Source organism: Pristiophorus japonicus, chromosome 8 (genome assembly GCF_044704955.1).
Source record: "Pristiophorus japonicus isolate sPriJap1 chromosome 8, sPriJap1.hap1, whole genome shotgun sequence".
NCBI classification, from domain to species: Eukaryota; Metazoa; Chordata; class Chondrichthyes; family Pristiophoridae; genus Pristiophorus; species Pristiophorus japonicus.
Genome location: NC_091984.1, coordinates 116,874,327 through 116,900,156, shown reverse-complemented (window position 1 = coordinate 116,900,156; position 25,830 = coordinate 116,874,327). Strand labels below are relative to the sequence as shown.

At 44.1% G+C, this 25,830-nt stretch overlaps 1 protein-coding gene across 6 annotated transcripts in view; it reads left to right on the top strand.

The window, feature by feature from the left end:
* The window catches only part of nos1apa (nitric oxide synthase 1 (neuronal) adaptor protein a), a 498,327-nt gene extending 473,563 nt beyond the window's left edge, over window positions 1-24,764 (top strand). For all 6 annotated transcript variants that reach the window (XM_070887344.1, XM_070887340.1, XM_070887339.1 and 3 more), the window contains 2 exons: window positions 14,197-14,533; window positions 22,381-24,764. In XM_070887344.1, coding sequence (XP_070743445.1) covers window positions 14,197-14,533; window positions 22,381-22,942 — 899 coding nt within the window. In that variant the 3' untranslated portion in view covers window positions 22,943-24,764. The remainder of the gene's footprint in view (window positions 1-14,196; window positions 14,534-22,380) is intronic.
* The last annotated feature ends 1,066 nt before the right edge of the window (window positions 24,765-25,830 follow it).

Below are 25,830 nucleotides of genomic sequence, written 5' to 3'. Positions count from 1 at the left end.
ATAGATTAATAAAGCTTTCCCACTTATTCACTTCTTCATGGTTGTCTTGGTAGTGGGGCTGCTTACATGAGCCCAGGTTTTGATCACACCGGCTGACTAGTTTATGAATCTGTCTGCATCATTGCAGATTTGCAGTGGAGACCATTTGTCGGGTGGGGTGGGGGTGGGGGAAGGTGGGGGTAGGTGGGCGGAAGGTGGTGGGAGTGGGGGGGGGAAGGTGGGAGTGGGGGGGGAAGGGGGGAGTGGGTGGGAAGGTGGGTGTGGGGGAGGGGGTGGGTGGGGAAGGGGTGGTGGGGCTGGTGGTGAGGGGGGGGAAGGGGAAGGTGGGGGTTGGGGTGGTGGGGGGGGAGGGGTGGGGGGGGAAGGGAGTGGGGTGGGGGAGGTGGGTTGGTGGGTGGGATGGGGGAAGGGGTGGGGTGGGGTTGGGGGGGGGGGAAGGGTTGGGACCAGAGAGGCACAGTAAAAAGGCCTAAGAAAAGCAAAAGATATTTTGGACTGACGTGAAGAGATCTTACGCGGTGTGATCTAAACTGATTTTTCTAATCTTTATGTTCAGGATAAGGATTTCAATCATTAGCAGTTTGACTCTCTTTTTAGACTTTTAGTTTTCAAACATTGGAAGCAACAATGCCTTGCACTTGTATAACACCTTTAACAAACCAAGGTGCTCCCCCAGAGCGGGGGCGAAAATTGGACACTGGGCAGGACTAGGGAGAAAAATTCGGGTCATACAGCAAAATATATTTAAACAACGAGAAGCAAAAGTTGTAAATACCAAGTGAGGTATGATCTGGGTCCAGGAAGTAAACGGAACAATTTGGAGCTGCTTTTCCATTAGCACATGAAGTGGAGGCTCTGTGGCCTGAGGTGTGAAGTACAATTTATCTGCGTTGTGCCTGGGGAACACTCAATATCCAGGAACAGCGAAGGGGAAGTGGGGGCAGAGGTCCATTGCATCAGGCCTCTGCCCCCACCAGACTGCCCCAGCATTCTCAGCGCTTCCTCAATCTGGCACAACTGGGCCTGCACCCGTAGGGGGCATCAGAGCCAGATAGCAATGTCGCTGAGGTGGAAGGCCACGGTCCCAACCTCCTGCCTCGCGGTCCTTGCACTTCACAGGCAGGTGCCCAAATGGAGGGCTACTGAGAAAACCTGGGCCTGGGCCATGCACCCGAACCCTCCTCAGAACAGAGGGTTTGCGGACGTCACTGGACCACCCCGAGGAAAGGAGGACACAATAGGCCATTGAAATATTCCTTTTCCCCGCCCCTCACGCTGCCCCTCTCCGGCCCCCCCCCCCCCCACATTCCCACCCCACCAGCCCCCCCACATTCTTCCCCAACCCCCCCACCCAGCTCCCCACATTCTCCGCCAGCCCTCCACATTCTCCCGCGGCCCCCACATTCCCACCCCCACCCCCCTCCAGCCCCCCCCCCCTCATTCTCCCCCCACTTCTCTCAGATGAAGTTGGGGCCTTGAGGCCACCTGCTGTCAGAAAGCCTCGGTGCCAATTGCCAGGACTGTAGCGTCAGACCTCAGGCCTGCAGCTTTCTTTTTGTTGCCTTTCCCAATCCTGCTGCAAGGCCCTGGAGGATATCCAAGCCATGCAATAATGGCCTGGGCCAGGACAATAGATTGCATTCCTCTCCTTTCAGGCGCAGTGCACCTCTGGTAAGCTGTGCCTGCCGGGACATCTCAGACTGTTTCCTTCACCATATACAATCTTACAATAATAACAGGCCTGTTCTCCTTGTTGCAGCCCTGCCTTGGTTCTGAAGGCAATGATTTGCACGGGGATACAGTTCCACTGCTCAAGTGCCAAGCCTACATTATGGGCCTCGGTGCTGAGTGCTAGCATGCTATTCCAAGATACCAGGCAAGCCTGATCCTGCCCTTGTCCAATGTCCACGCTTTCCAATAGTCGCATGATAATGGAGCCTTCCTGCTTCTTGTGGCTCAGTTCCATCCTCCCATTAGAGACGTTTGATAGATCTGTTCAAAGTGGAACTGAGGAATACTCTGTTGCATTGAGTCACAGAAGTATTTGAATAGAACTATCATTTATTATAAAGCGAATGTAACAATGTTTGAACTAGTGTTTCTTATGACAAGCCAGGCAAAGCAAGACATTATTATACTTCCATAACAATTGTTATTTCTTCCGCAAGAAAAGTCCCACACTGTTTAAAAATAAAATGTACAGTGGCTCCTTGATACTGTGGCCTTTGATCATGATTGATGCCGACATGGAACCCACTGGAATTTCCATAGTTACACCTCGATCAGAAATGTTAGCTTCCAAGCTCATGGCCTGTCGTTGAGTTCAAATCCAGGGAGTCACATTCAGACTCTTCCAGTGCACTCACTATTGTACTCTTCCCACAATCATTGGGCCTCTACTCATTGGAATTCAGAAGAATGAGAGGTGATCTTATCGAAACGTATATAAGATTATGAGGGGCTTGATGAGGTGGATGCAGAGAGGATGTTTCCACTGATGGGAGAGACTAGAACTAGGGGGCATAATCTTAGAATAAGGGGCCACTCATTTAAAACTGAGATGAGGAGAAATTTCTTCTCTGAGGATTGTAAATCTGTGGAAGTCGCTGCCTCAGAGAGCTGTGGAAGATGGGTCATTGAATAAATTTAAGACAGAGATAGACAGTTTCTTAACCGATAAGGGAATAAGGGGTTATGGGGAGTGGCAGGAAAGTGGAGCTGAGTCCATGATCAGATCAGCCATGATCGTATTAAATGGCGGAGCAGGCTCGAGGGGCCATATGGCCTACTCCTGCTCCTATTTCTTATGTTTTTAATCAGTTTCCCCCACCTCCTGAAGGTGATATCACATGCTCAGATTTGGTTCCTGGGGCACCACCCCAAGCAGCCAGATACTGACTGTTGGTTATTTAACCATGAGCAACATGGAAACAGGAGTAGGCCATTAAGGCCTTTGAGCCTGTTCCGCCATTCAGTTAGATCATGACTGATCAGTACCTCAGCATCATCATCGACAGTCCTTCGAAATCGAGGAAGACTTGCTTCTACTCTAAAAGTGAGTTCTCAGATGACTGTACTGTCCAATACGGGAATTACAGTCTCTGTCACATGTGGGACAGACAGTGGTTGAAGGAAAGAGTGGGTGAGGAGTCTGGTTTGCCGCACACTCCTTCCGCTGTCTGCGCTTGTTTTCTGCATGCTCTCAGTGACGAGAATCGAGTTGCTCAGAGCCCTCCCGGATGCTTTTCCTTTACTTAGGGCGGTCTTGGGCCAGGGATTCCCAGGTGTCGGTGGCTGGGGATGTTGTCATTTATCGGTACCATATCCCTTGATGTTCTTACCAAGCAAAAATACATTGAACTCCGTCTTGAAAATTTCAATTCACCCAACATCCACTGAGGGAGTGAGTTCCAGATTTCCACCACCCTTTGCATGATGGAGAGCTTCCTGATTTCACTCCTGAATGGCCTAGCTCCACTTTTCAGATAAGGCCCTCTTGTTCTGGAATTCTCCCACCAGAGGATATAGTTTCTCTGTAACCTATCCCATAGAATCCTTTTATGTCTTTAAATGCCTTGATTGGTTCACCCCTCAATCTTCTAAACTCAAGGGACTACAAGCCACGTTAATGCAACCTGCCCTTATAATTTAACCCTTTCAACCCTGATGTTCTTTTGTCCCCAAGTGTGGCTGAGTGCTGATGATTGTGATCCTTGCACTGTAAGTGCTCTAACAGTGAACCCCAACTTGAGGCAAAGACTGGTTCTACTGAATCGAGTGAGATCAAACCCTTCATTAATTATCGCTGTGACCTTCGCTTTGGAATCTTTCTTACTAATACAGTTAGAGCTCATTGCTGCCTTCTAACCCTGACTCTGTACCCTCGACTCCCTCTGACAATGTTCTCTTGGTATTGTAAGTGCACTTACTCTGTTGCTGTCCTCAATCTGCTTTTTGCTTAATAAACCTACTTTTGTATTCATAACTTTTTCTTGTATTCTTCTCGTCTTTCTTCTTTTAAAAAAAAAAAAGACCCTGTTTATTCCCGTTCGGACTTCTAGCTAAAAATCACAATGATGTGCAAAAGATTAGGCAGGCTCAATTCTGGTACAGCGCTCAGGAGGTACAGTGTACACCTGTACAGCGTTTGTAAGACTAACTCCGCCACTGGGAGCAATCATTTACAAAACGTAATTCCACACTCCTAAACGGAGGCCATTCTCGCAAACCATGTTGGGGTGTCTGCGGGGGGCGGGGGAGTGAGAGAGGGAGGGCTTTATTTGATCCCTAATTCTCCAACCCACGGCCCTCCGCCAGGAATGCAGGGATCACAGAGACACCCTTATGATCAATTTTTGGTGCCGTGAGGTGATTGTAATGTTGCACATTGTTCTCTGCATGTAATAATCCCTTCCCCAATCCCTTCCCTTCCCTCCTCGCTTGATATACTTCTGATATGTCGCTTGCCCAAGTGACCATTGTGCATGCCTGGACAGTGAAGGGCAGACTATTCCAACATGGTGGCCATGCTAAGATCATTACTGTCCTCTCTCGCACTCTTCGGCAGGAGTCACTGAACAGTGACTATGAGCGGGAACTCTAGCTGATCTGCTCTAGCCAAGAGACACACAAGGCAGTGACTGAGGTTTTTGTTTAATTATTCATCCTCGGGATGTGAACAAGGCCAGCATTTATTGCCCATCCCTAGTTGCCCTTGAGAAGGTGGTGGTGAACCGCCGCCTTGAACCGTTGCAGTCCGTGTGGTGAAGGTACTCCCACAGTGCTGTTAGGTAGAGATGAGCCTCCATTCATCGACAGCCGAGCATGTTTAGCGTTTATTTTTAATTGTTGATCTCCTGTACTGCAGAAAAACCTCTGCTGCAAACTGTGAGCCACCTGGCCATTTCCAAAGAACATCCCCGATTAAGGCTTAATTACCCACCAGTGAAAGAGCTGCAATATTTCCAAGAGTTGTGTTAACATCGAACAGCAGAGTTTCCATTTTAATGCTGTCGGGCCTTGGAAAATACATTCTCCTCAATGGCAGTACATAGAGATAGCTAGAGCTGTCAAAAAACACAGATTCCCTTCATAATCCTCTACAGCATTTTTACACGTACTAAAATACGTTGAACAGAACTCTTATCGTGAATAAGTTGCCCATCATCTTTTAGACTGAACTTCAGAATATTCTCAGTTGATCTCAACTATTTTCTTTCTCCACTTTCTTCCAGTTGGTTATATGGTACATGAACTATGTCTGCTGCACTGCAATGGAAAAAACCCTGTATAAAATCCTATATCTTAATTGGTTTTATTCCTCACAGGTCTTCTTTGAATTACTTTGGTACAAAGACCCCTACTAGCCCTCACCTACTATAAAAATGTTACTCCATTTCACAATTAAACAAAGTGTCGATGAACCGATCTCTAAAATTCAAGTCAGCTAGCAATGTTTTTAAATAGAATTTGCAGCACAAAAACAGGCCATTCGGCCCAATTGGTCTATGCCGGTGTTTATGCTCCACCTGAGCCTGTCCTCCCAGCCTACTTCATCTAACCCGATCAGCAAATCCTTTTATTCCCTTCTCCCTCATGTACCGATCTCGCTTCCCTTAAAGGCATCTATGCTTTGCCTCAAGCACTCCATGTGGTCGAAAGTTCCGATTATTATATTATCACCTATTACAATGGCAATTTTAGAAGCCTTCAGTTGATTGAATGGAGAAAAACATTTCTGTAGTTCTGTGGCATGAAGACATAGCTGTTGAGGTATGCAGTAAGCGTTGGCACAATTCAATTCAAAACCATTTGAAAACCACAGAATCTAGAGATCCATGACCTTGCCATATAGCTAAATTTCCAATTAAAAGATGATGGTTAATTTGATATATTTAGGATTCATCATCATCATCATAGGCGGTCCCCTGTATCGAAGATGACTTGCTTCCATGCAAAAATGGGATGAGATCAAAGGTGTTTCAATGAAGCACCTAATATTCCAGATCCCGAACTACATGTTGAAGGGTGGAAGATGCCTGTGCGTGGATTTTTTTTAACATGTGGTGGCCGTTGCACACCAGCCACCACACGGGCTTGACAGAGCTAGGTCTTGGTCCAGTGGCAAGGATTAGCCAAGATAACTGGAGACCAGCTCTGCTGCGTGGCGGCCCCTGGGGCAGTGTGGCGGCATACCACTGCAAGATATAGCGCGAGCTGGTGCAGGAAGGCGATGGCAGCGAAGAGGACGACTGGATTGGACGTCATCAAGGTCTAGGTCGCTGATTGGAGCGTGGGCAGGTACAGCAGGAGCGGCGAGGTTGGGCTGCAGGAGCCACAAGTGATCGTGGAGCGACATGATTGGGGCCCACGAGAGGCGTGAGTTTGGGGCCAGAAGAGGCGAGGGCCCAGGGACAGCCCGGGCCAGCCCACACTGTGATTGTGTGTGCACTAGGTCCATGCAGCAGATTTAGGATTAACCAGATGTTTACTGGCGAATGCTGGTTTGGAATTAAACAGCAAGTAGAGTCTTTGCAACACTCTACTTGTCCCATGGTTCTATTTATTACAATTTTAGACAAAAAAGCATAGAAGTTCTTATGGAGATGTAGTCGGAACATAGGAACAGGCTCTTTGAGCCGGTTCTGCCATTTACATAGAAACATAGAAAATAGGTGCAGGAGTAGGCCATTCGAGACAGCACCGCCATTCGAGCCGGCACCACCATTCAATAAGATCATGGCTGATCATTCACCTCAGTACCCGGTTCCTGCTTTCTCTCCATACCCCTTGATCCCTTTAGCCGTAAGGGCCATATCCAACTCCCTCTTGAATATATCCAATGAACTGGCATCAATAACTCTTTGCGGTAGGGAATTCCACATGTTAACAATTCTCTGAGTGAAGAAGTTTCTCCTCATCTCAGTCCTAAATGGCTTACCCCTTATCCTTAGACTGTGTCCTCTGGTTCTGGACTTCCCCAACATTGGGAACATTCTTCCTGCATCTAACCTGTCCAGTCCTGTCAGAATTTTATGTTTCTCTGATATCCCCTCTCATCCTTCTAAACGCCAGTGAATAAAGGCCCAGTCTCTCCTCATATGTCAGTCCAGCCATCCCAGGAATCAGTCTGGTGAACCTTCGCTGCACTCCCTCAATAGCAAGAACGTCCTTCCTCAGATTAGGAGACCAAAACTGAACACAATATTCCAGGTGAGGCCTCACCAAGGCCCTGTACAATTGCAGTAAGACCTCCCTGCTCCTATACTCAAATCCCCTCGCTATGAAGGTCAACATACCATTTGCCTTCTTTACCGCCTGCTGTACCTGCATGCCAGTTTTCAATGACTGATGTACCACGACACCCAGGTCTCGTTGCACCTCCCCTTTTCCTAATCTGCCACCATTCAGATAATATTCTGCCTTCCTGTTTTTGCCCCCAAAGTGGATAACCTCACATTTATCCACATTATATTGCATCTGCCATGCATTTGCCCACTCACCTAACCTGTCCAAGTCACCCTGCAGCCTCTTGGCGTCCTCCTCACAGCTCACACCGCCACCCAGCTTAGTGTTATCTGCAAACTTGGAGCTATTACACTCAATTCCTTCATCCAAATCATTAATGTACATTATAAATAGCTGGGGTCCCAGCACTGAGCCCTGCGGCACCCCACTAGTCACTGCCTGCCTTCTGAAAAGGACCCGTTTATCCCGACTCTCTGCTTCTTGTCTGCCTGTCTGCCAACCAGTTCTCTATCCATGTCAGTACATTACCCCCAATACCATGTGCTTTAATTTTGCACACCAATCTCTTGTGTGGGACCTTGTCAAAAGCCTTTTGAAAGCCTTTAATTAAATCATGGTCTGTAACATTCAGGAATTATAGACCACACATTGAACTGTATGAATTTGATAAATTTTTGCTGACATTAAAAGTGGCATTTTAAGTAATTCCCTCTACACATGATGTGGTTCCACTTTTCGTTTATGGTGAGCAATGATACGGTCTAACAAGATGCTTGACATGCACACTGAAGTAATGAGATAGCACAGAGAGATAATAACACACAAAGGGTAACCGCATTCATAATGCAGATAAATGGAATGGTCAGGTAGGAACGATGAATAGGGAAACTAGAAGGCCAGTGAATAATTGAGGTGACAAAAGTAATGTACAAATGCTTAGTGAGAAAAGAAATGAGAAAGTAAAAATGGAAAACAAGCATCTTGAATTTATTGCTGCACAAAAGCCAGAACATGCAGAATATTACAGTCCTGATGTTCTCCTTGATTAGAATTACCTCAGAGAGAATATGTGAGGGTTTATTTTGGCGAAAACCAGGATTCTTCAGCTCATTGAGTGGATGGATAGTGTAGTGTCTCTGCACCTTGTTACAAACTCACACGAGGCATGTATATATCAGACACGGTCGCTCTGTGACCTTCACTTTATTCCCAGGACCATGGAGTGCTGACCCTGGGTGGGACTTCCCCTTTTATACCTGGAAACCCAGATGAGGAGTGTCTCCCGCAAGCTCCTGTGGTCAGGATGTGCATTTCAAGGGTACAGGTACAGTGTGCATGAGTTACAGTTACATAACTATTGTCATTGCAAGATGGTGAAATACATGACAGATCGGGTGGAGGGAGAGATTTGAATTAACCAGGTGAGTGAGCAACTCAAACTTTAAAAATCAAAAGCACGAGAGAGGGGAATGTTGAGGTAGTAGAAGAAGCTTTACAGATGTTAAGCAACCTGGTAAATTAACCTGGGGCAGGGAGCCAAATGATGGGAAAGGAATCAAAGGAATGCACTGCCTTTGTAGCAATGCTAGGAGAATTATAAGGAAATGATGTAGCAAAATAACGAGAAGTACAAATCTGGCCAGAGGGGCATGATGTGGCAGCAATTTCAAATACCCAGCTGCAGCCTTCGCTAAAGCCAGAATTAAATGTACCAGGATACAGGCAACTGGAATTCCCGCCGGCTCTCCAGATCTCCCACCACAATAGCCACATACATCATTTGTCCGGGGTTCTGCATAAACTCGACCCCAGAATTTTTGGAAAAAAGAAAGACTTGCATTTATATAGCGCCTTTCACGGCCACTGGACGTCTCAAACGCTTTACAGCCAATAAAGTACTTTTTGGAGTGTAGTCACTTGTAATGTGGGAAATGAGGCAGCCAATTTGCGCACAGCAAGCTCCCACAAACAGCAATGTGATAATGACTAGGTAATCTGATTTTTTGTTTTGTTGATTGAGGGATGAATATTGGCCAGGGCACCGGGGATAATTCCCCTGCTCTTCGAAATAGTACATTGGGATCTTTTACGTCCACTTGGGAAGGGGCCTCAGTTTAACATTTCATCGGAAAGACGGCACCTCTGATAGAGTGACAGTATTAAGGAAGCCCACCATTGCGGGCTGAGAAAGGGAGCGTCTTGACAAATCCACTCAGCAGCTGGAATCACCAAAGCTAAGGAACAGGAAGGAGCGCAGTATTTTACAGACCCGAACTGTGATGTAACGGAAGAACAGAAGGAGAGCCGTAAGAAGAAAGGATAGACTGAGAGAAAATCTTTCCACTTATGGGGCGGTGGGGGGGTGTGGGGGGTGGGGGAGTCCAAAACTAGGGGCCATAAGTATAAGATAGTCACTCATAAACCCAAGAGAGAATTCAGCAGGAAGTTCTTTACCCACAGAGTGGTTAGAATGTGGAACTTTCTGCCACATGGCGTGGTTGAGGAAAATAGCATAGATGCATTTCAGCGGAAGGTAGATAAACACATGAGGGGGAAAGGAATCGGAGGTTATGCTGATAGGGTGGGATGAAGTAGGTTGGGAGGACCAAAAAACACTGGCATAGACCAGTTGGGCCAAATGGCCTGTTTCTGTGCTGTAAATTCTATGTGATTCTCTGTGAAAAATGTGGTAATAATGAAAGTTTTCAACTTGTATATAGATTGGGGGGGAAATGGCTGAATAGTTAAGAAGAGGATTAAACAAATTAATTTCTAAAGCAACATCTCTTAAACCCAACAAAGCAGTGGACAATACTTGGCATAGTTATGAGTCGCAAATTATAGTTGCCACTCTGGCATGAAGAGAGCATCATGGGAATAGTAACCGTAATGTGATTACTATAATAGGATTGATTCATGAGCAGGCTTGAAGGAGTGAAAGGAGAGTCACAAACCAAGGTTTTTGGACTTTAAGCATGACTGAACTTCGAAGGGATGAAGAAAGAACTGTCTTAAATCTGGTGGGAGAGTATATTATTTGGTAAGTATGATTGAGGCTTGCTCCCAGTAGTTTCTTTTTCTGATTCGCAATACAAGAAGTAGCTTCCATTAAAGTGTGACCTCACCCCCCAAGGTCTGAAACTTAACCTTGTGTGTTAAATAGCATGTGGGGAATGGCGTCCCATAGGGCACACAATCCTGCCCATTTACTGTTGTAAACGTGCTGTAGGATTCCATTATGTCTCCTGCCACTTCAGGAGATAGATGATATCAGTAAACCAGGCAGTACTTGTAACAAGCTAAACTGGTTTATTCACAGAGAGTTATTTATAGAAGCAAGCGAATAGGTGAGATATTGAAGAGTGCAATGAACGATTAGGAATCCGGAAACTTCTAACAAGGAGTAATCAAACAAACCAGTCAAGCATGTCCCTTTACCTTAAGCTTGAGACAAAGAACTTCTCGGGAAGAAAATAAGAAACTGTTTTCCTTAGTGAAAGCAGGATATTTCGGACTGGAGCTCCTGCTAGAACCGCTGGTTTTTTCAGTGCAATTCACCCGATATCGGCTTAACCGGCGCAAAAGTTCATGGAATTTTAATCGCAAATAGCGTAAAGCGCAACTTGAGTTTCCGTGATCTTTTGCACGAGTTTTAAAAACATCACCCCCACAAAACTGGCCACGCCCTCAGGATGAATTCATCACCATGGTGAATTTCTGCTAATGGTGCTCATTAGCAGGCCTTCAAGAAGGCTCCAAAATCCTTCGGGCGCATGGGCACTAATAGGTACGTTTTAAAAGGTTTTTAATTTTTTTTTACTTTACTAAAGAGCTGACCCCAATCTAATTAGAAAATAGTTTTGTATATTTTTTAAAGGTCATTTTCAGTCATTTAAAATCAGGTTACTCACAGGTGGTAGATTGACACTAGGATTTAAATGTTTATCTTTTGTGATTAAACCCATTCTCAGCTGTAGTAATCAAACTGCACCAAGTTACCACTCTTAAATATATCAAGGAATATTTTTTAAAGCAAACACATTTTCTTTAATTGCATTTAAAACGTTTGCGCTGGTTCATGGCAGATTTTACGTTTGGCGATATGAAAATGTGATTGAACAGAAACTCGAGTGGAGAAAAAAACACTTTTCAAAATGGGCACAATTTGCGCCGGAATCTCCGATAGTGGTCAAAGCAGAAACGCTCCCCCAGTATTTGTGTGAATTCTGTAAACAAATGGGCGGTAACTTCATCTTCCTGGAACTGTGGTGAAGCAGCTTTTGCATTAGTTCGACTAATCCACCGTACCCCCCAGGCAGATTTCCTGAGGTCAGAATCATTTGATTAAATTTGGCAATTGTGGTATTCCCACTGGTGCTTCCTGCTGGGGACGTTTGGGTGGGAAATGGCTGCTATTGCTGGCGACAACTGCCTGCAACAATATGGAATGGCAGGCAGTCTTAAAGATTAAAAAACAAATCTCCTAGCCATAAAGAAATGACATTTACTAATGCAGCATTACACTGCAATTGATTTCATTTTTAGCACCAGTACTGCTGTGATTGAAGAGTGACCAAAATGTGTAAATTTTACATTAAGCGAGGAACAATAAGGTTTCGGGCCAAGGTACCACGAATATATGAATACATTTTGATAGGGTCCACTGAAAGAGTCTGTTTGAGCTCAGGAGATGTTCCACATCAAAGCAATATCTAATGAGTTCCTTGTACACAACAATAAAGCATTTTATGGAATTGTTCGTGGCACTTCCGAAGCAGTGTAAGGAAATAGAAAGTTTGAAATGGAATCCATCTAATCTTTTAAGATCCCCTCAGCAACCCCCCCCCCCGCAAACACCCCACTCTCGAGAAAGAGAATTAAAGTTATTTTTGGATAAAGTTCAACCATTTGTACACTGTTTCATTGAGCAGAGATGCTTTACTGCAGTGTTGGATAGTGAAGATTTCCAGTGCTGATGCACCAGTCTGTGGGCACTCAATGGATTGCGTGCAGCAGTACACAGTAGGCACCTCTGGATGAGATATCTTGAAGTAGCAGCCCATTGAGACAACAGGGAAGGAAGGAATGGCTTGTTCGTTTTGCTGCACAAGAAAGAGGTTTCTCTTGTAGACCAGTCACAAAGCAGCCAGGGAAGGAGTGACACCACGCTCTGTGGTCTGGCCATCTGAAGGAGGCCAATAAATAGATATAGAGATGAAAATACATAGAAAATGTAATTAAGCTAGTTTAAATTTATGGGCATGGAGGGTCATACTTGTTAATATTGATGACGCCAAATACATAACTTTTTGATTTAATATGACTATTCTAAAATGTCTAATATATTAATATCAACATGTTTCCCAATCCTGTTTACGATACATTGTTGCACATTTTGAATGTGGGACCATGCCTGGAAAATGCGAATATTAAAATATTGGTTCTCTTGATGCTAGTGAACACTTATTAAATATGATTTTTTTTGATTGTGCCACTCTTAAAATATCAGTCAATATAGTGAAATGTCAATATATTGTAATTGGACCTGTGCAACACGGGCCATTATCATTACTGATCTGTGACTGCCGATTAATAATTCTTTTCTTGCTGTGTCTTGTTCTCCTTTACTTTCTCTGTTGCTTTAATGCTGTCTGAGCTCTTATTTTTAAGGTAAGACACTTCTGTCGTTTGCTCCTGTCACATGTTATTTGAGAATTTCATTTTCCATCTTCCCCCTTCCCTCCTGTCTCACTTTCCAATTATGAATATTGGCCCGGAGTTTCTGTTGGGTTGCGTGGTTTTTGTCAGCCCAGTTCGCCCGAAATCAGCCAAACCAGTACAAAAGATTGCAGAATTTTAAACACAAATTATGCCCAGCACAAATCGAGTTTCTGCAATCTTTAGCGCTGGTTTAAAAAAACATCTTTAGTTTTTTGAGTCATTTTCAATTATTTAAAATTTTGGTGATAAACCCATTCTCAGCTGCATTAATCACCAAGGTACCACTCTTTAATATATCATGCAATATTTTTTCAAGCAAATGTTTTTTGTTGAAAAATGACATTCTAAAACGCTGCCCGATTGCACTGGTTCATGCCAGATGTAATGTATGCACCTGTGAGTATGCTCATGGATTTGTAGAGCTGTTGTTGTCATGGCCAAGGTAGCCATTAACCGGTCCAGGCAGACCGACTGCTGCCTCTCTTCTGAGGTTACTTTCGAGCCAGGGTATCCCTGGAGATGGAGCACGCGGTGTCCACCGGTACGTTTGTGGCCTTCCGCGAGAGGTGGGCGCCGGAGGCACTGGAGTGCATCATCACCCCCGGCAACCAAATTTTAATTTGACCGTTTATTGTTTAAAAAGTTTAATTGGTTCATTTGTCAGTTCTAGTGCCCCTTTAATAAGGGAGCACTTGATTTATTGTTTTACACCAAAATAGTTGTAGAGCTGTTGAGCTGTGAGTGGCTTAGCCAGTCATGTGATGTTCACAAGACTCCATAAAAATCCCAGTCAGTTGGATCTAGGTCATCCACGATGAGGTTTGCAGCTGTGAGCCTAGTGGATGAACTGGTAATGTGTAGTGTGATTGTTGAACCTTTTGTTAATAAACTAACTAGTTCTTAATAGCAATTTGTTGCTATGAATTCTTAAGCAAAGAACCCATGAAGCAAATACATGACACCAGATATTACGTTCGTCGATGTACAAAATGAGTTTGAGTGGAAACTTGAGGGGAAAAAAATCACTGCTCAAAACTAGTGCAATTTTGGGGGCACTTTGGGCCCAGATCACCAACTGCGGAAACTGCAGGCCAGCGTATTTCTGATCACAACAAATTATTCGCTATCAATTGTTAAAGGAGTTGATAATTGTAACGATCTGTGTTGTATGACTGGGTGCCAGAAAGAAGCTAATTAGGATTTTTTTCCTCCATTTTTTTTGGGCAGTTGACCAAAGCATGTTTGAGAACTCTAATACCGCGCCGACGCCAAAACTTCACCACGCCAGAGCCTCCGTCTCCACCAAAGGGGCCCCGGCCGGCTCCTCCACGACTATTGCTGCCGAATCGGGCGGGAGGTCGGGCAGTGGCGGCATCAATAGCCAGCACCTGAAGAGCGCAATCAACCTGGGGAAGGCCATGGGGGCAAAGGTCAACGACCTGCTTCGAAGAAAGGAGCAGAGCACTGCAATGGATGTCGGCGTGACTGAGGTCAACAAGAATGCAGAGGGGGCTCTGACAATGGCGGGCAGGGATGAGAAAGGACCCGTGACCAACAACGGAATGTAAGTAGAGCTACTTCTGGATCAATGTGCTGTAGTCTGCCCACCACAATGTTTGACTGGAGTGGTGACTAACAACGCACGGATATTCTGATGTATTGTAGCATATGAGGGATGTGGTGGTCATTACAGACCTGTTCCCTGGTAAATGACGTAGAATTACATGAATTTACAGCACAGAAACAGGCCATTTGGCCCAACTGGTCCGTGCCAGCCTCCTCCCAGCCTACTTCATCACACCCTAGCAACATAACCTTACATTCCTTCCTCATGTACTTATCTAGCTTCCCCTTAAATGCATTCTCTAGATATGTTTGTCAGATCGGCAACGGTACCATTGGTGCACAATACGCCTGTCCCACAGAGAGGTTTTAATGTTATCAAGCAAAAATTGTACAAATTATTTGATATTTCATATACGTATTTCAGAATATCGTCGTACTTCTCCATGTTCTATGGCGTCGCTATAAATTGGCACAATGCCAGTGGAAGAGCGCGTTGGATTCCCTGGATCTTCGGTACTGCTGGCACAGCTCTCCAAGCACCAGGAGCAGTGCCTCATTAAGGGGAGTTGGTCGCCCCCTCTGGTGTTCAGTTGGGAGAGTGAGTGGGGAGAGTATGAGGATGCTGCATTATCTCACGCAGGACACTCATCAAGGGAGCGCCGGCTTCCTGTCAAGCCAAGGACCTGGGATTTTTTTGTGCTCAGCTTGGTTAATTATCTTGCCGAGCTCCTAGCCCACCTTGGGCCCGGTGCTGGGTGATTTGCCAAAAGAGTGGGTGGAAATTGAAAGCCCTAAAGAACTGCTTCAAAGACTTCAAAGGGATGCAGCCACTCAAAACTGGTCATGTATCTCGGGATAGACATTGTTGCAGCCTTTGTACAAGTTGTAGCAGGTTAAAAACCAATGGTTGCCAAAATAAATTTGGAAGTGGGCAAATTTGGAGTCTGTGGCCAAGTGATGGAACGACTGAGCCCCTGAACCTCGATTGATGGCCAAGCGAATGAGATAAAGCTTGTCTCATTTGGCACTCCAGCGCACCCTTCCTCAGAGGACAGCAGTGCGCAGTGTGCCTGGCAGAAATGTGCATGCCCCAATCATAAGACCCGAAATAGGCCATTCAGCCCCTCGAGCCTGTTCGGCCACTGTACTAGATCATGGCTGATCTGTACCTCAGTGCTGTGTACGGTGCCCGCAGGATCTAGAAACAGATGGCACACCTTGAAGGAAATTCCAAGATAAAATAGCCCAACAGTACCATTGACCAGGTAGATGGCTCAGGTATGTGTACACAACTTGTTTCCCATTTACTGCAGGCTCATGCAGAAAACTTCAGGAGAGCACGCATTAAAGCTGCAACTTGCAACTTAAAACTGTGCGTAACAAACTTTCTCCTGCCCTCTGTTCTAAATCTCTTGCATTTAATCTGGTATCTACTACCCCTCATTCTAGACCCCTCATCTACTGAATGCAGACTGCTTCTACCTACCTTATCCCATTCGATCAGAATTCTAAACATTTCTATCGTATTTCCCATAATCTAATGAGAAAAGACCCAATTTTTAAAGTTTTTCTTTGTATTTCTGTTTCCTTATACCAAGCAGTATCCTATTGAATCTGTGTTGAAACTTCACTAAAGCTTTGATATCCTTCCAGTAATGTGGATCCCAATACTGCATACAGTACTCTGAGGTCGAAGGTTTTATATAGACTCATTGGTACCTCTTGGCTTTTATATGCAATACCTCTTGAGTTAAAATCTAGAATTTCTTTAGAATTTTTTAATGAACTGAGGTCTTTTATGTCCTGTGAACCTCTAAACCCTCTTAGTCCACAGCTCCAAGCTGATGGGGTTAGATGAAGAGGTGTTGGAGGAGGCTCGTGTGGAGCATAAACCCTGGCACTGATCAGTTGGGACCTAATGGACTTTTCTCAGTTGTAGATTCTACGTAATCTGTGCAATTCTATGCAAGGAGCACCCTTGGAAGACTCGCATCTTGGCAGGACTTCACACGTAACACCATTGTAGTGTAACCTAGCTGCAGGATGCAGGATCACTTGCACACAGGACATGCTGCAGGTTGTGCCTGTGTCTTCCACTGCGTATGTGTTGCTCCAACTTACAGCACCTGACGACCACTCCCGTGCTGGCATGGAAAGATCATACAGGATAAGGAAATTACTTACCGCACGTTCCCTTGGAGAAGTCTTGCGTATAAGACTGTGGATGAAATATGGGAAGCTGAAAGAAAGAACTTGCATTTCTATAGCGCCTTTCACGACCTCCGGATGTCCCAAAGCGCTTTACAACCAATAAAGTACTTTTGAAGTGTTCATCACTGTTGTAATGTAGGAAACACGGCAGCCTATTTGCGCACAGCAAGCTCCCACAAATAGCAATGTGATCATGACCAGATAATCTGTTTCTAGGTGTTGGGTGGTGGATAAATAATGGCCAGCGTACCTGGGAGAACTCCCTTGCTCTTCTTCGAATAGTGCCGTGGGATCTTTTACATCCACCTGAGGGGGCAGACGGGACCTCGGTTTAATGTCTCATCCGAAGGACGACACCTCCGACAGCGCAGCACTCCTTCGGTACTGCAGTGGGGTGTCAGCCTGAATAGCTATACACACACCACAGGATGTAGTTAATGACAATCATGCTCCATGAAGAGTGCACTGAGAAGTGTCCGATAACTTTAGCAGCGTCTGGGCACCACGCTAAGGCTGTCTCCACTCCTCTGCTGTTCGTCCAACTGTGCAGCAAATGGAGCAATAACAAGTATTCAGAACATGGACTTTTTGCTAATATAGATTCCTCTCACAACATGCTACATAAATATCATGAGAATTTCCAGCATGGTTTCTCCTGGTAAATCAACAGACAAGGAGTTCAAATGGCTGCGTTAACACATTTTTCTCAGATCCAGAAATGTTTTCGATAATGACAGGGCATGTCTGTATTGAGATACTTTTAAAAATGACTGTCACATTATCCAGAAAATGACACGGCGACTTCCCTCATCCAACTGCCGTGTGCCTGTCGGGTTTGCCGTGTGTCACAGATTTGTTCCGCAAGCCACAGTGAGATTTGTGTCCCTTTTTATACCCAGCTGCATTAAAGGCACATTTACAGACGGGGTCAATGTCTGGTCATAAATCAGTCTGATCGAATATACTCTGTAAACTGTTCCCTTTCCACCATGTCTCTGGCTGGGGTAGAATGGCAGATATGACAGCCGATTGCATCTGTCAAGGATCCATGTTGCTGCCTGGGTAATAGGCTCAGGCGGCATCAACCAGTGAGTGTTTACAGACTGCCTGGGGGCACAACATTCTGTATCCTCTGAGGGACTGATTCCTACAGGTACAGACTGATTTATAAACAGATGTTTGGTCCGGTTCTTCAATGCAACTGAGCAAAATAGGACCTTAACGTTTCCTACATTACAACGGTGACTAACTTTAAAAGTAATTAATTGGCTGTAAAGCGCTTTGGGACGTCCTGAGGTCATGAAAAGCGCTATTTAAATGCAAGTCTTTATTGCATTCTACTGCACTACATTGAGCTAAATCACATTCTATGTAGGTGCACAGTAAGAAGGTGCATTTAAAGTGTCATATCAAGATTATCAAGCGTTTCAGGGTTTTTTTCAAATTTAGTATAAACTTGTTTGTCTGGTCGGATATATTCTCTTTTGCTGTAACTACTCATTAATCATGGGCTCGGAATGAAAAAGTCATGTTAGTTATTGTTTTTCAGTTGAATATTTTTCACAAGGGGACGAACCTCCATCAGCCACATTGAGAGCTCATCATTGGGTGCTGCACAGTTCAGAAATTGCAAACTATTTTGTTCACACAAAGGCAGAGATGCTTCAGACCTTTGCATCCTTATAGCGCCTTTCACATCAAAACAGGGCAAAGCACGTTACATGTAATACATTTATTTCAGAAGTGCAGGGATCGATGTTATGTAGGTTTGAGCAACAACAACATAACATAGTAAAACGTCCCAAGGCGCAACAGAGGAGTGTTTTCAGTCAAAATTTGATACCGAGTCACAAAAGGAGACATTAGGACAGGTGGCCAAAAGCTTGGACAAAGAGGTAGATTTTAAGGAGAGTCTTAAAGGAGAAATAGAGAGGTTTAGGAACAAAAATTTAATGTGAACGTATTAACCAGCGCAATAAAAGTAGCACACACACAAATTAACAACTTTTATTTATATAGCACCATTAACATAGTGAAACGTCCCAAGGAATTTCACAGGAATATTATGAGATTTTTAAAAACGTTTGACACTGAGCCACACAAGTAGAAATTAGCGCAGGTCAAAGAGGTAGGTTTTAAGGAGCGTCTTGAAGGAGGAAAGAGAGGTAGGGAGGCGGAGAGGTTTAGGGAGGGAGTTCCAGAGCTTAGGGCTCAAGGCACGGACATCAATGGTCGAGCAGTTATAATCAGGGATGCTGAAGAGGGCAGAATTAGAGGAGTGCAGACATCCCCAGGGGAGGGGTGAGAGGGGGGGGGGAGCTGAAGGAGATTAGAGATAGGGAGGGGCGAGGTCATGGAGGGATTTGAAAACAAGAATGAGAATTAAATCCCAAACAACAACTTGCAAATTGGGTAAAGGATGGTTTGGAGAGAGTAATACACTCAAGGAATTCCAATGACATCCTAAAGCTACAAGATTATGGCTTATTCAGTCGAACATACTTTCCCTTTTTATAATTACACATTCCAATGGTTGTCTTCATTGATCAGCACCTGCACTCGAGTTTCGTTATTGAAGTTCATACATGTGTCATCAATCCTTTGTTTCTTCAGCTTCACGTAAAGTGATGCAAGTTCTGCTTAGAATAAGTGAGTAATAGTTTTACTGAAAAAAACACAGCAGCAGGAGAGATGAGAACGAGTGAGTGGGAGTGGTGGTGTTGGAATGTGTGTGCTGCAGGTCGAAGCACTGGCCGACAATGGACCTGCATGCGGACCGGCAGCAGAGGGCAAGAGTAGGTCACCAGAGGAGAGGGAGGTGGGAGGACACGTCAATGCAATGTGGCTGTGCAATGACAAATGATTAGTTATTAAAAGATATTGATCGGGTAGTATGTGAAATAACAATACTGGGATTTCAATTAACAAATGTAATTAGGGTGAATATTCTCGGGGCTGGGGAAGGAATGGGAGAAGCTTTTGAAGCCTAAAGAATACATTTTGGGCTGGCATAGCAACCAGCTGCGGATCTTTAGTGCTCCATACTGATACCTAGTGCAAAAGCCTGGAACCGCATGTAGACTCAGAACTGTTCGTTAAAAAAGAAAGTAACTTGCATTTATATAGCCACTTTCAATACCTCAGGACATCCCTATGCCCTTTACAGCCAATTAAGTACTTTTGAAGTATAGTCAGGGTTGTAATGTGGCAGCCAATTTCCGTGCAGCAAGGTCCCACAATGTGATAATGAACAGGTAATCTGTTTTTTGTGATGTTGATTGAGGGATAAATATTGGCCAGGAGAACTCCCCTGCCCTTCTTCAAAATAGTTCTAATGGGATCTTTTACATCCACCTGAGAGAGCAGACGGGTCCTCGCTTTAATATCTCATCTGCAAGTTATCACCTCCGACAGTGCAGCACTCCCTCAGTACTGCCCTGGACTGTCAGCCTAGCTTTTGCGCTCAAGTCTCTGGAGAGGGACTTGAACCCACAACCTTCTGACTCATAGGGGAGAGTGCCACCACTGAGCCGTGGCTGTATTCTAATGTCATATTATTGGGAAAATGCTATTAAAAGGGTCGGCATCACTAGGTGTGAACAACAATTAATATTGACTTTTGGCATAGGACTTTTGAATGGATAGATATCACAACATTCATAGGCAGTCCCTCAAAACGAGGATGACTTGCTTCCACGCCAAAAAGGGATGAGTTCAAAGGTGTTTCAATGAAGGACCTAATATTCCAGATCCCGAACTCCATGTTGAAGGGTGGAAGATTCCTGTGCGTGGATTTTTTTAACGTCTGGTGACCATTGCACATCAGCCACCGCACGGGCTTGACAGAGCTAGGTCTTGGTCCAATGGCAACATGAGATCACAACATTAATGATCCATTGATTGTACATTTACACTGATGCAGTGGGAGGGGATGGTTTTCTAAACCAAGCCTGTATTTTACTGTTGCAGTGTTTCTATTGCTATCCGCTTGCCCAGTCGATCACACTAATCCTCTAAGTTAGGAAGTCGTGGGTCAAGCCTCACTAAAGGACTTGCTCGTAATCTAGGCTGACATTCCAGTTCAGTATTAAGAGAGTGCTATATTGTCAGAGGTGCTGTATTTTGGGTTAGATGTTAAACCGAGTCCTACCAACGTTTCTCCTTCAACCAACATCACAAAAAAACAGTAACTAGTTTTTTTTTTTAAACTCATTTGCTATTTGTGGGAACTTACTGTGTACAAATTAACTACTATGCTTGCCGACATAACAGTGACTACCTTTCAAACAAATTGATTGAACATAAAATACTTTTAGGTCTCCTCAGGATAAAGTAAGGTTCCAGATAAATGCGTATTCTTTCTGGGAAGACCTATTGAAAATATTCTGCTTAGCCTGCCCCTGACAGACACAAACTACTGCTGCTGCAGTGGGTAATGTGTCCTGTAATATTTGGTTTTAGCTGCAGTATGACTTTTCCGTTAGATGACGTGTGAATGAATGCTCATAAGCTGCAAGTCATAAACCACCATAGATATTTGAATTCTGCATTGGTTTATATGGTGACAGAGTGCATGTTAATTATATCTGCTGAACTACTGTATTTATATGAATATTTGATGCTAACTTGAGCACTGTTGCTTAATACATTATTTTGCACCCTGTCACAGAAAATTGCACTTGTTGGCTTCAGTACCAATGCAAATAATATTATCTCTCGGACTTCTGTGTAAGCTACACCTGAACTGTTCGTCCCTCAGCTGGTCATGGTCATGTGTGAATCTGAACAGATCCCAACAGGGCAAGTTCAGAAATGCACCTGAATGGAACCAAAACGAAACCAACAACAACTTGCATTTATATAGTGCCTTTATTGTAATAAAAAAAAGTCTCAAGGCACTTCACAGGAGCGTTATCTAACAAAAAACTGACACTAAGCTGAAGAAGGAGAAATTAGGACCGGTCAAAGAGGCAGGTTTTAAGGAGCATCTTAAAGGAGGAGAGAAAGGCAGTGATGGAATTCCAGAGCAGAGGGCCCAGGCAGCTGATGTCATGGCCGCCATAAGTGTTCATTTGTACCTGAGGCCACAAAAGTCTCTGCTTCTCAGTAATTTGTATCCACTTCATGGAGAGAAAGTCAAAAATTGGAATCTTTTATAAAGAACATGCTTCAAGATGTGACTTTCATCCTGTTCTAATTCCTCTCCACTCCAATGATTGGAGTTGTTTTCCTTTCCATCCTACTCTGCCCCTTTGCTTCTGACGCAAGGGACCAAGATGCTCGATTGAAAAGGAAACAACCTTTCTTGAACTACAGGGGAGTCCAGGGTTATGGGGAACAGGCAGGAAAGTGGCTTTGAGGCCAAGATCAGATCAGCCATGATCTTATTGAATGGTGGAGCAGGCTCGAGGGTCGTATGATCTACTCCTCCTATTTCTTATGTTCTTTACAACTGGCAGAGTTCTGTAAGCAGCAAAAGAAAACATTAGCGTCTCCTTAACGGGGTGGGGGGGGGAGAAAAATTGAGCCCACGTAGGTTTACGAAAGTCTTACTTTCCCGATTCACGTTTTTGCTTGTGCCTGAAATGTTTTATGTTTTAGACGTTAACCTCTGCGCTTCTTCTTTAATTGTAGTCCGAGCTTTTTGGACACATTCCCTCGTCTGGAGCCACCTCCACCAACGGTCAAAAAGAGGACCCCTCGAGCACTGAAGACTACTCAGGACATGATGATATCATCCGTGCCAGTGGTTCACAGCAGTGACGTTTCTGACCTCTCGGCCACAGCCGCCCCTGATGAAACAGCGCTGCAAAAGAACGGGACAGCGGAAAGTAAGGCCGGCGGTGTGGAAACTGTCCTCCCGAGTAGCGTGGAGAATTTAACTCCTACCATCGCCGCCCAGGCCAAATCCGAGAATGAGATCTGCTGCACACTGGAGAGTGTAGAGGACCTTGCCAAGCCTGCCCTCTCGGTGCCTGATCTTCTAAACAAGGAGCCTGTGGACGTCAAACTCAAGCCAGCTGGTCACGAGAAACGGATGGCCTCCTCCCCACGTGCTGACAAGGCTTGCCTGCGGATCAGCATTAGTGAAGATGACCTTTTAGCAAATGACTCTGAAGACTCTGGAGTGCCAAGGCAAAGATGCTCAAGTGTTGAGAATGAAGAACGCCATCCAGACTTATTGTCGTTCGACTAGGCTACTGTGCGGATCCTGCTTCACAAACTAACACTGGAACTGCAGTATCCCCTTCTGATGAATGGTCTCAAAAAGGGCGGCAATTCACTGTAAGGTGCTTTAGCCTTTTCCAAAGTTTCACGCCAAATCCCATGACCTTTATCCTTCCGCAATTCATTTCAGACCGGTGGAGTTTATGTTGTGATGTAACGATGGGGTGTGCAATTACTTGTGTAGGTGCCCTTTACGTGGCAGGAGGTTGGCTTTGAGCCTGGGTTTTAAGTGGACTGATGAGCCAACTTTGTACTCAGCATAGGAAGGCCACCAATCACGAGTGCTGCTTTCAGAGTGTAAATTGTAAATTGTACACTTGGAACATTGTGAGAAGGCTAAAGTATAATGCAGAGAGTTTTTAGAACTAGGGTCTTGAAATTACACTAGAGGACGAATGGCTTGTGCATTTGTCTGAACTTCCTCTCTCCTACTTTTAACAGTGCAGTTAACCTATTTATTTTAAACAAGTTAACCCCACTGCTAAAATAGTGGAGAGACTCACTTTGGACCAACGTATCAACCCATCCCATCCTCCTATCTATTTCACAATGTAATCTCCAGGCCTCGATTTTAATGGTAGTCAACAAATCCAGACACAGTTCTACCTGATCACCAAAGTGACTAACAACCTTTCACCATGTGCAAAGCCTGTCTGTAATAAGTGCCTGAATTATGCCTTGTGCACTTGAAACATTGCCACAGTAAAATTTTGTTTCATAAACACCTCGTTAAGTATTCTTTCATACAAACACTTTCGGCAAACTGCTTGCAAAATGAAGTAAACATCACAGTCTGTTGGAAGTGCGTTGTAGATTATTTGAAAAAGTATTTTAATTTTAAAATCAGAACAAGGGAAACTGTATGCAAGGATTATACAGTGAATGTTGTAATTTTAAAATGAAAGTTAATGTAGTTTTATTTTAGGAAAGAAGAATTTATTTTAGATTAATATTACTACATCACTGACTAAATCAAATAAATCTTTATAAAATGCATCATTTTATTAAAAGTCAAGATGTCATACTGCCTTAATAATCTGTTTGAAGAAGCTCGTCCTGTTTTAGGAGATGGATTATTTAAATTTACCACAATTTGCTTACTTGCCAATTGTCTGTCTGTCAGATAGCAGCTCCCTGTATTAATGGATCCCACACATTCAGACTAACTCTCAATGCGCTGTCCTCCAGAATTCCAGTCTAGACAGGAATTATTTCCAAAGGTATTTCAGTGAAGTCATTTTATTTAATTTTTGTTTTTGTTAATTTTAATTACTTCTGTTACTTATCACGGAGCAATGTTTCAGTTATGGAATATGACAACTCCCCTCTCCCACCCCCTATCCACGTCATAGCCCTCGCTATAGTTGCTCATTACTCGGCAAGAATGAAGAGCAAATTGTGCATTCGTTGTGAGTTTTAGTACATCAGCGCACATGCCTAAATGTTAAAACCCACACTGCCTGGAGTATTGCTATGAGAATGCAGGATTTTGATCTTGTTTTAATGTGATTTATATTCAGTACTCTCAGCCTAAAGAAGTGGTGGAGAGGGGGTTGGAGGATTGGCACTGGCCGAGATATCTGCCAGTCGATGTCAACCTTCTGGAAAACCTGTGATCTACTGGTATTTGTACAAATGATCTCAAAGTTTGATTCAAGTTTCAGATATAATTGTTTTATTCAAATGCAAATGTTAACACTTCAATCCTTCAGCATTTTTATGCATTATTTTATAAACTGAAATCCTTAAAAATAAATTAACATGTTTTGTGGTTTTCTTTCACATTTTAATTTGGGCTTGTGCAGTCTCTCTGAATCGCTCTGATATATTTATTCACTCTCACCTTGATTTGCACAGAATTAGTATGCCATTGGAGTTTGCAATGTTTCAGGCAGCCCACATTCTTTATAATTCACTGCCCCGTACATTTATATTGTGTAATTAGACAGGCAGCTATGGAAGAGCGTACTGAAAAATTAATCATTACATTTATTTTAATTTAGTGGTATATTTGTTGCCATAATGAGACATTTTAGATTGCATTAAAAATTCAATTTACCTGGCATTGCTGGCAAGACTTTAGAAGAGGACGAGTCAGCCCTCTGACGGTGGAACTGTGCGATTATTAATTCTAGGGTGAGGATCACCATAAAAGCACTCTCTACAATTCCTGGGTCAGAATTGTTATTGATTTATTATTGAAGGAAATTGGATAAATATTTGAAAAGAAAAATGTTGCATGTCTATGGGGAAAGAGCAGGCGAGTGGGACTAATCGGATAACTCTTTCAAAGAGCTGGCACAGGAGCAATGCGCCGAATAGGCTCCTTCAGTGCTGCAGGTTTCAATGATTCATCCAGTGCTGGGTCCGTCTTCTGTTCTCTTTTATATAGTCTCAATGTCTTTTAATACAAAACTGAAAGTGCCGCAGTACAGCGGGACCTGGGGGTCCTTGTCCATGAAACACAAAAGGATAGTATGCAGGTACAGCGAGTGATCAGGAAGGCCAATGGAATCTTGGTCTTTATTGCAAAGTGGATGGAGTATAAAAGCAGAGAAGTCTTGCTACAGTTTACAGGGTATTGCTGAGGCCACACCTGGAATACTGCGTGCAGTTTTGGTTTCCATATTTACGAAAGGATATGCTTTGGAGGCAGTTCAGAGAAGGTTCACTAGGTTGATCCCGGGGATGAGGAGGTAGATTTATGAGGAAAGCTTGAGTAGGTTGGACCTCTACTCATTGGAATTCAGAAGAATGAGAGGTGATCTTATCGAAATGTGTAAGATTATGAGGGGTTTGACAAGGTGGATGCAGAGAGGATGTTTCCACTGATAGGGGAGACTAGAACTAGAGGGC